The sequence below is a fragment of the Morus notabilis genome, unplaced genomic scaffold (genome assembly GCF_000414095.1).
Source record: "Morus notabilis unplaced genomic scaffold, ASM41409v2 Scaffold727, whole genome shotgun sequence".
Taxonomy (NCBI): domain Eukaryota; kingdom Viridiplantae; phylum Streptophyta; class Magnoliopsida; order Rosales; family Moraceae; genus Morus; species Morus notabilis.
The window spans coordinates 296,982-307,473 of record NW_010366508.1 but is presented as its reverse complement, the minus strand read 5'-3'; the positions used below and the strand labels follow the sequence as shown (position 1 = coordinate 307,473).

The window sequence follows — 10,492 nt, the reverse complement described above, 5'->3', positions numbered from 1 at the left end:
TAATCATACATTCAACAAATGAAAGTAAATAGGACACCACTTAATAAACATGAATAACCTCTTTTATTAATATCAAAATGTCAATCTACAGAAAATCCCTAGAATCGATTTTCTATCCTTAGGGCACATATAGATCCCAACAAAGAATACGGCGCCGCCAACTGGTTGGCTGTCAAATTTTTAGCCAAAGAAAGTTTCCTTGGTAAGGATGTGGGTGTTTTGGTTGGTTTCATGGCTATTGAAGTTGGGATTTGGTGATATGGATGGAGGTGGAAGTCGATCATCCTATTGCATTTACAGGGTCCGTTGGTACTGTGACAACCATGCTCTCTTGATGTCTCAAGTCTGTTGATGTCTCATTGAGGCGGATCTGACGATGGGGAACGTGAGGGCAGTTGTGCTCAGCTGCAGATGTGGCGCAATAGATGTTTTCACCTGAGTAAGGCATGTGGGGGCCCTGATGCTTCATCAGCTTGGTGATCTTTATACCCAGGGTGTTGTGCCTCCTGTGATAGTGCACATCTTAAGGTTGGTAGAAGGCGATGGCGGCGCGTAGATCTCATACGCTGGCGAATGGCTTATTTTTCTCTGATGCTCTTGGTCCTCTGTTAGTTTGCTTTCATTGATTTTGAGGGTCGTGATGGTCGAATTGTCACCATTTGTTCTCTCTGTGGTGTTAAGATTTTCTTTTTAATTTAGGTTTTTTTTATTGTTTTTGTGTTTGGTATGTAATAAAGGTGATGTTGCTTTCACCTTTTTTTAAGTATTGGATGCGAGAGCGTGTCCGACTTGTCTTGTAATAATAGAGGTAGTTTTCCTACCATCATGTTTTCTTTGTGTCCAACTAGATTTGTATCTATGTCATGTCGTTTATGTCCCCATTATTTGCAGTTTGGTCTTGGTCAACTGGTTTAATACATTGACCATAGTGTCCCTTCTAACGAGTTTCTCACACTCAAATTTTATATGTCGAGTGAGCCTTTCCTCATTGGGTCTTGGTACTTTTATTTGTGCCATATTCTTTATATGTTCTTATTGGTGGTTCCAATCAATTGTCAGTATCAAATTTCCTTGTAACGAATGGCCATCTACAATTAATTTTGTGTCTGTAGTTTGTCATTTTCCTTTAAAAAAAATAAATAGCTCAAGTTTCTTCCCCTACTAATAACACAAAACTAGTATTCTTCGATCATTTTCAATGCAAAGTCAAACATAGATATGTTAGTTTGATTTGTGCTTTAATACATAATGTCATTTCAAATGTTATATTTACCTTTTGTCATTATCATTATTAAGCTTTGAAAGTTGTAAAAAATATATTTTTAAGTTTAAAAAAAATTAAAAATAAAAATATTATAATAGAAAAAGAAAAGTATCAACTAATACCAATCAAATATCAAAAATTAACATATATCACATTTGGTGTCAAATTTACCATCAAATCTAACGGATGCCAAATTTGATATATTAAGACTGACATTGCATTAAAAGTAATTTTTCTATTCAAATATCAATGATCATTTTAATTTTATTCTTATCAGAATGTGATCTTGGATTTTAATTTTACTTTTTAATTAGTATTTTTATTTAATACTTAAACAGCATGAAGCCGTCTTAGCTCAGCCGGTAGAGCGCGTGGCTTTTAACCACGTGGTCGTGGGTTCGATTCCCACAGACGGCGATATTGATCTCCCAATTATCGTTGTTGTAGTTTTTTTTCCTAATTAAGTTTTTGTTTTTTGTCTTTTTTTTTTCCTAGTAGTAGTAGTACTTGGTAATTTGTGTACACAACAAACAAACTCCTCCTAATTCCCATATAATACCTACTAGTATAGTAGTAGCACCACCTACTATTATTATATGTCCTTTTTAGCTTCCCCTGTTCATGCGCTTCACGTCGTCCCTCAAAAAGAGTTTTCACGTGAGAACTATACATTTCACCCAATAATTCCAACCGTCCAATCTCCATTCTCATTCACTATATTCATTTTCATATTCTTCCACCGCACTTTCCCTTTTTTTTTTTCCCTCCTTTCAGTCCTTCTTGGCTTTGTTTTCGTCCCTTTCCCTTCCCACCTAACCTTTAATGGCGCCCACGATTCCACCACCTCCATCAAAACCAAAATGAACCAACCAATCCGTTTCTTTTTGTCTACATAACAACAATATAAGAGCCTCCTTTTCTGGCTCTACATAACTAAAAGCTCTACTTTGCGTGGCGGTAAAAACACCATTATAATGAAATTTGAGGAGCTTCTAATGCAGAGAAGCACTGAAGAGCAGCAGAGGAGACTTGCTCTCGAGGATGAGGTGATCATCATCATCATGACCTTTTTTCCCTCGTTTAATTTTCCCGTCTGGGGTTTTTCTGTTTATTCAATCCAAAACCATTTTTTATTTTTTTACACGCTCTTGTAGGTTAAGAAGTTGCAAGCAGAACTAGAAGGAGAGGAAACGCTTAGAAACGTTTTGCAATATGCTCTCGACGGGCCTATGCTTTCACATCCTTGCCTTTCCTCATTTCTTCCGCCACATGTATATATTTCACTGCAACACCACTGATATATATATATATATATATATATATATATGTATGTATGTATGTATGTATACACACAATATGTTATGTATTTTGTCCAAACACTGTTTCATTTTATATAAACAAAAACCTCTTATATTTGTCCACTTTATATTTTCATGAATACTACACCTATCCCCTGAATTTTAAAATTCACACACTATATTTTTGACACATTTTGAAGGAGGCGGAGAGGTTTATAACGCAATTTGTGAAACGAATACTACAATTTAAGCGCATTTTGTGAACATAAAAAAAATATGGCGCAGCATTCTTGAAAACATAGGAATCCAACCTCAAGATAGAATGCAATATTTCGAATAAAACACATGAGAGGTTTTTGCTATTATTTTTAGATATATACTTACTAGCATGTATATTAAAATATATATGTCGCAAGAGATGTGAAAATAAGGTATGAATTGCAGGTTCAAGTGCTACTTGCTGAGCTTGTAATGATTGAGGAGGAGATATTTCTTTTGGAAAGAAAAGTTGATGAGCTGAAACTGCAATTGTACAAAGAGAGAGGAGAGGCCAGAGAATGTGAGATAAGACATCAAAAGAGAGTTTTGCAGCAGAATAATAACATGTTATGCGAAGCTGCAAATCATCGGTCAGTGCTCGTGAATGATCAACGGTCTAGATCGCAGAATTACGAGGTTTTGAGGCAGGAAAGAGTGAGTGCTGCAGGTGATAGAAGATCATCCTTGAGTTCTGCTTCGGATATCAGAAGCTTGTCTTCCACTGCCTCAAATAGTAAACTCCTTTGTCTAAATTAATTGGAAATTGCTATTGTTAATCAAGGCCTGCCATTGAGTTTTGTAAATTGTGTTATTTGTGATTTTGTTTACAGAAACTTGTTTTCCTTTGTAATGCTTGGCAAATGTTACTTGTTAATGTGTGTGTCATCCTAGTCATTGTTGTAAAGACAAAACAATCCACATTATCATTTTCTTTTTTTTTGGGAAAGGAAACAATCAATAATGAATGCTTTGTTTCTCAATGCTCAGCAACTTATGAATCCTTTGTACTCTTTTTATATAAGTTTTTTAAAAAATGCCTAAAGAAAAATTACAAACATACCCTTTTAATGGTCCCCCCTTTCCCCCCTTTTGGTGTGTTTTTGAACAGGAGAAATTGCTGATATATCAAGGAGACTTAGTGGAAGGGGAACAAACAGGGGCAAAGTAGACAATACAACAAGTATTGGCATTGTGAAGCCAAATGAAATCTCAGAAGAATTGCTCAAGTGTCTAATAGGCATATTTCTTGAGTTAAAGCAGACATCTTTAGATAAAGAAGGATCAGCGCCACCGAACGTTCCGAAGATCGCCCTCTCGTGCATGAATTCAAAAGGGTTCACGGGAAAGACCTCATTGATCAACTGCAAATATTCACCCACATTTCTCTTCAACTACAACTCTTCAAACTTTGACCCTTATGGCATATTCCCAGATTTGGAATATGGCTCCACAAGGGATGTGGGCCCCTACAAGAACTTCATTCATATCACCACTTCATCTTTAGATATCAGCCGTTTCTCTCGGTGTTTGACAGGGATTAGAAAACTCAGGTTAACTTTGCTCACAACTTCATTCAATATGTGCGTATCTTTTCTTTTCTTTTTTTTTTTTTTTACTTTTTTATTTTTATTTTTTATGCGTTTGTGTGCTCCTTTTTTTTTTTTTTTTTTTTTTTTTTTTTGGCATATGTATGAGTTGCTTAAAACTTGTGTTCTCATTTATGGGTTTTTCTATGATTGAATTCAGGGTTTTGATGCATAAGCTGTGTGATTTGGATTTGACTTTCTTGACGTACAAACAGAAGTTAGCTTTCTGGATCAACATCTACAATGCCTGCATAATGCATGTACTGTAAGACACCTATATATAACAAAAAAAAAAAATCAAAAGAAATTTAAATATCAAAGATGGTTATTATTAAATAAACTTTCTAATAGTGTTTGAAAATTTCAGGCATTTCTGGAACATGGCCTGCCCTCCACACAGGATAAGTTGCTGGCATTAATGAACAAGGTATGTGGAATATTTTCCACTTCATAGTAATAGTACATAATTTTTCAAGGACATAACTTCAAAGAACTATCATAATCACCATGACGATCAAAATAATTTCTAACATTATGTCAGGCTGATAAATAAAACATGGCATTATTTTTTAACCAGGCTACACTGAATGTGGGCGGGATAGTACTGAATGCCCTCGCTATCGAGCACTTTATTCTCCGGTATCCTTCTGAATCAAAACATGTACGTAAGTCATGATAGGAAATTCTCTCTCAAGTTCTCCCGTATGGATAATCATGTCCTCCTCATCTCCAATAATTGTTTTGAACAATTTTTAGTAGGGTAACAACCAAGAAGGTTTCGAGTACATAGATTAAAGTTTCCGACATTGAAAGATAGTGAAAAATACTAAAAATCGTTAAGCTTCTACAGAATTCTGTGTGTGCATTTCTTCTTCTGAATTTTTATCTAATTTATTTACATGCAATTTAATTAGAAGGGACCTGCTTATGAGAAAGAAATGTTACTTCGACATGCCTATGGTCTGGGGTACCCGGAGCCTAATGTGACATTTGCTCTATGCCGTGGCACATGGTCTTCACCAGCAGTAAGTGGATATTAATCTCGTATTATCTCATCTCACTTAATTTATCAGCACCTTATTCAGAGTAATTTGCATCAATTTATACTGAATTTTTAGTCAAAGTTCGACTCCGAATTACTTTTTATATTGGCCTATAGGACTCTAAACTTGACTTTTCTTGGCAATGGAGTCCAATTAGTAACAAACGTCAACTAGGATTTCCAAAATTAAAAATTTCAGATCCAATTTGCAACCTATGAAAAGTATTAGGTACATTTATGTTAGCTTTATTATTTTTAAATTAAAGTCCCATTTGCAAAATTGAAAGTTTAGAATCCAAGTTACCAAACATTGACAAGTTTAGGTGTGCCAATTGAAAAAAAAAAAAAAAAAAAAAAAAGTCTTGATACAACACTAGATGGAAAATGAGTCCTCACAAACCAAAATCTCACCCTACCTTACCACATGTCGTTTGACCTAGTAGTTATTGAAAAAAGAAAGTAAAACTATTCTTACGTACTGATTAGATTTGGGTTTTATAACTATAAGCCATTTCACAATGCAGTTAAGGGTGTACACCCCTGACAACATAGCTAACGAAATGGAGAGAGCAAAACTGGAGTACTTGGAAGCTTCAATCGGAGTTACAAGCAGGAAAAAGATTGTTGTCCCCAAGCTTCTTCAATGGCATATGCGCGACTTCGCAGACGACATGGAATCTTTATTGGAATGGATTTATAGCCAATTGCCGCGTTCTGGGTCGTTGAAAAGACTGATAATGGAGTGCTTGAATGGGGAAGCAAAGACACCTATTAGCAAAATGGTAGAAGTTCAGCCTTATGAATCAGAGTTCCGCTACTTGTTGTCTTCAGTAAGATTTTCATGTGAAAAATGACGATAGTACTAAATTCTTTCTTGTATGATACGACACCTTTTTTAGATTCATGATATTCATCATTGTTTTATTTTAGGTTTATTAATGTTATCCGTGCATTGTAAATAGCCAAAACTAAATGATTTCATAAGAATGAAATTTGGCTGACAAGCTAACACCACGAGACGAGACTGGGCTCGTATATTTTTCCTCTTTAGGCAGATCCTCTTTACAAGGAAAAACATGTTGCGCTAAGAAAACGACATCAAACTTTTTTTTTTTTTTTGAAAGGAAAATGGGATTGATATTAAACTGGAAGAAAATCAGTACAAACAAAGCTGGATAACCAGCTAGGAAGAGACTCCACCCAAGAAGAAAAGCCATCATTGGCCAAGCCAAATCTAGCAAGGGTGTGAGCAACCCCCGTTAACAAACCGGGGTCTGAAAGTACATGAACACATACAAGCCTCAAGCAAATTACAAATATCACTGATTAAAGCACCATGAAGGCCAGAGAAACATTTAGTTTTAACACTAGAAACAACCTTCAGAGCATCAGTCTCCACCATCTGAATTCTCCAACCATTTTCTGCTGCAAACAAAAGGCCATCCCTCATCGCGTGACCCTTGGCAATGAACGGCGAGACCGAGCTAAAATGTCTCCTACAGAAAGCACCCAAGACTACCCCATTTGAGTTGGGGATCACTCCTCCTGTTGAGAAAAAATCCGCCTGCTCGACAACAGCTGCATCAACATTTAATTTTAGTTCACCAGTAGGAGGAGCTGACCAAGAAGTTGGTGCCGAAACTTTAGTAGTAGGGGCAGAGTTGATAACACGACATCGTTGGAATCCCGCCAGGTACAAGCTAGCATCCTCCAACAGCTCATTTAAAGGTTTTGAGATGTCATTGTGGACCAAATTGTTCCTGTCCTTCCAAATAGACCAAGCCAGAACACAGAAAAGCTCTAAATTATGAGGCTTTAGGACCTCTAGCATAAATAAGCAAACACCATTAAAAGAAACCTGACAACATTTATCCACCATGTCGAGTGAAAATATTTATTAATATTGTAATAATGTTTCACACAGAACATAATTTTACCTATACTAAGATTTAATTAGCACAAGAGTTTATTATTTTTTTAATTCGACCCATTCAAGATTATAAGAATAATCTTTCAATTACAATCCCTTAGTACAAGGGAAAACCTTTTGATTCCAATTAAAACAGTAAATACTATTTTTTGTTAATTTGGGTTAATTTAAAATTACGGCTGAACTCGGTGAATTTAGCCGAGTTGCCTACATACCCCGTTGAGGGATCAAGCCACTTGTAGTTCGAATTTTGAATTTTTAAAAAAATTAGATAATTCTCCGGTGTATGATCTTATGAGGAATTGATCAACTTTGAAATTTGATTTAGTTTTGTTTTGATTGTCTTTTATGAGGATTTTTTGAACTGCACCTAAATTTTAGGTTGCCTACATATCCCATAGGGAATTAAGTCAATCGTAGTTCTTGAATTTGAATTTGAATTTTCGAGAATTCCCCGATATATGACCATATGAGGAATTCAAAGATGTTTTAAAATTTGATTTGGAATTTTACTTTAAAATTTAGATTTGGATAATTCCCCAGTATATGACCTTATTGAGAATTAAAAGGATCATTTTGAATTTAGTGTTGAGATTTTTTTTATTTGAATTTAGGATTTAAAAATTATATGTAATCACTATATGGATTTATGAGACAATGGGCTCATCTTTTTGTGTTAAGGGACCATAAAGAGACTCCATTTGTGCATTTTAAATTTTTAGGTATTTAATATTCCGAATTAAGTATGTTTAATTATACTAATTGTGAGTTATTAGTGCACCTAATTTAATTTTCTCAATTAATTAAGAAATTTTAAATTATTTTTAATATTTATAATTTTACTCTAAAATTTTTTAAAAATACACTTAAATTTTAATGTATTTTTTTTCCATTTTTTCATTTTTTTTTTCCATTTTGTCATTTTTTTTCCTTTTCTTCTTTTCCCTTTATTCTTTCCCCGTGGGTTCCCTCAGAACCCTCTCTTTTTGTCTTTCTTTCTTTTTTCCTTTTTTTCCTTTTCTTCTCTCTCTCTGGTTCTCCACGGCAGCACATCTCTCTCTCTCTCCCTTTTTCTTCCACCGCCGGCCTTCTCTTCTCTCTCTGGGCTCTCTCTCTCCCGCCATCTCTCTCTCCCTCTCTCTCTCACTCGGCTGTTTGGCCGAGAGACTCAAAAAAAACAAAAAAACAAAAAAACAAAAATGAGAGAAATAGAGAGAAACAAGCTTCAATTACTTTGAGGTAAAGATTTCTTAAAAACTCACACTTGAATTTGAGAATTTGAAATTTTTGTTATATCTGAATAATTTTGAGTTGGGGTTGAAATTTGAACAATTATTGTTAAAATTGAATTAAATTTGGGGTTTTCAGTTATTGGACTTGTTGAATTGATTGGAAACTGGTTTTGATAATTTCTGGAGAATTTATTTTGAAATTGAACTTGAATTGTAAGTTTGGCATTTTTCCTATTTACGTCCGCATGCTGTCGAAATTTCTTTAAAAATTTATTTTTACGCTGAAATTAAATAGGAAACCAAACTCATGAATTAGATTTTAATTTTTAAAGAACCCCCAAACTAAATTATAAAATCGTTTGTGAAGCTTGGATTTGAGTCAAGGTACACTAATAGGAAACAATTAAACATGATTAATCTTAATTCATTTTAAGAATGAGAAATATATCCTAAGATATTGCTTTTGTGATAAAGCTAGTGGAGAAGGTTAAGTATTAAAGCTTTAAGGAAAGCGGAAGTTAGGGTGACGAGAAGTTAGCTACAGGTTTGACATCTAAGAAGTAAGATATTCTTCCCCTATTCTTGTTAGCCTGTTTTAAATTATTTTGGCTATGTAAATGTTTTTAAAAGATAACACATGTTTGATAAAGAAAATTGTTTAAGGATAATAGTTTGATTATTGCTATTAATCTCATAATGGACTGATTTCAAGTTTTTAATGAATATTTTCTTAAGATAAGATACCTTGCGAACTAGTAAGCCCGCTAATGGCCTAGATATGATATGCAGATCATATCCTTGGGGGTAGAACCCGAAACCCGGACAGGCCACTACGGTGGTATTAAGGGCTTGCTTTGGTCGTAAGTAATTTAATTACTTAAATTACTTGATGGTTGCCTGTAATTTGGAATTTCAGTTTATTTACCTTTCAGAAAAAGGTTGTTTGGTTCTGATTGATTTCTTTCGGGCCTGATTATTCATTTTATTTACGTACTTACTTATTCAGTTTTAAAAATCTTATCCTGCTGGGCCGTTTATTCATTTTTCTATGTTTTAAACGTATTTAACCCCACCCAGGCGACGCTAGAAGTAGCGCAAAATAGGTGAGCAATTCAGTTCTAGAAGAAAGGAAGTGGTGAAGCAGTTTTCATCTTGATCAGACTCATTAAGGCATGCATTAACTATGGATTGTAAAACCTTAAACTTTACTAGACTGTGGTTGATGTCAGTTATTTACTTTTATGTATTTAATTACGTATGCACAAGTGTAACCTTGTGGACGCCGGAGGCTGATTTTTTATGTTGATCTTAACAGTAATTGTGTTTTCTAAAGTCCGCTTGACTTTTTCTTAAAATTCGATTTCGTTAAAATAACGGGGTTTGTTTGGAAATACCTGAGTGTTTTGGATTGAAAATTAAATTTTAAAATGTTAACGGTTTAATCACTCTCTTAATCAGGTTTAATTTCTAAATAAGCCTCTACGTCACTAACTCCTATTTGGGGGCGTGACAGTTCTTGAATTTGAATTTTGATTTTGGAGTATTCCCCGTTATATGACAATATGAGGAATTCAAAGATGTTTTAAAATTTGATTTGGAATTTTACTTTAGAATTTGGATTTAAAAGTTGTATTTAGATAATTCCTCGGTATATGACCTTATGGGGAATTAAAAGATCCTTTTGAATTTAGTGTTGAGATTTTTTTTATTTGAATTTAGGATTTAAAAATTGTATTTAATCACCATATGGTTTTATGAGACAATGAGCTCATCTTTTTTAGCTAAGAGACCATAAAAGAGCCCAATTTGTGCATTTTAAATTTTTAGTTATTTAATATTCCGAATTTCTTTGGAATTTATTGTCTTTTCTCGTTGTTTTTTTACTTTGAATTTTAAAATTCAAAATCAAATCCACCGTTTAAATTAGATTTGTTATGATTTGATTTGTTTTAACCAATCTTCTAATCTCAAAAGGAATTGAAGTCCTTTTGCTTCACGTGGTTGACATATATATATATATATATATATAACACAGCAAGTATAGTGAGATCTTAGTGTGTGTATATATATATATATATATATATATATATATGTTTTGATA

General features: G+C 34.0%; 2 protein-coding genes and 1 non-coding gene across 3 annotated transcripts; 2 read left to right on the top strand and 1 right to left on the bottom strand.

Annotated features, from left to right (window-relative positions):
- The first annotated feature begins 1,608 nt into the window (after positions 1-1,608).
- TRNAK-UUU lies at positions 1,609-1,681 on the top strand. The gene has a single exon. It is a non-coding gene; the product is annotated as a tRNA-Lys (tRNA).
- Positions 1,682-2,212: 531 nt separating this feature from the next.
- On the top strand, positions 2,213-6,111 carry LOC21394676. Its single transcript, XM_024173705.1, has 9 exons — positions 2,213-2,310; positions 2,419-2,535; positions 3,007-3,334; positions 3,710-4,151; positions 4,348-4,447; positions 4,555-4,614; positions 4,765-4,848; positions 5,102-5,212; positions 5,754-6,111. Exons 1-9 carry the CDS (start codon positions 2,239-2,241, stop codon positions 6,081-6,083), a joined length of 1,644 nt encoding a protein of 547 aa, XP_024029473.1. The 5' UTR covers positions 2,213-2,238; the 3' UTR covers positions 6,084-6,111.
- A 258-nt stretch (positions 6,112-6,369) lies between these two features.
- LOC112093980 lies at positions 6,370-7,108 on the bottom strand. Its single transcript, XM_024173695.1, has 2 exons — positions 6,565-7,108; positions 6,370-6,503 (listed from the first exon to the last, which is right to left on the bottom strand). The coding sequence occupies exons 1-2, from the start codon at positions 7,106-7,108 to the stop codon at positions 6,370-6,372; spliced, it is 678 nt and encodes a 225-aa protein (XP_024029463.1).
- Positions 7,109-10,492: the final 3,384 nt, after the last annotated feature.

Coding starts and splice junctions, on each gene's coding strand:
- LOC112093980 (XM_024173695.1), bottom strand. CDS start 7,108: ATGGTGGATAAATGTTGTCAGGTTTCTTTTAATGGTGTTTGCTTATTT. Junction 6,504..6,564: donor ATGTTTCTCTGGCCTTCATG/GTGCTTTAATCA, acceptor ATGTACTTTCAG/ACCCCGGTTTGTTAACGGGG.
- LOC21394676 (XM_024173705.1), top strand. CDS start 2,239: ATGAAATTTGAGGAGCTTCTAATGCAGAGAAGCACTGAAGAGCAGCAG. Junction 2,536..3,006: donor CCTCATTTCTTCCGCCACAT/GTATATATTTCA, acceptor TATGAATTGCAG/GTTCAAGTGCTACTTGCTGA. Junction 4,849..5,101: donor ATCCTTCTGAATCAAAACAT/GTACGTAAGTCA, acceptor CAATTTAATTAG/AAGGGACCTGCTTATGAGAA.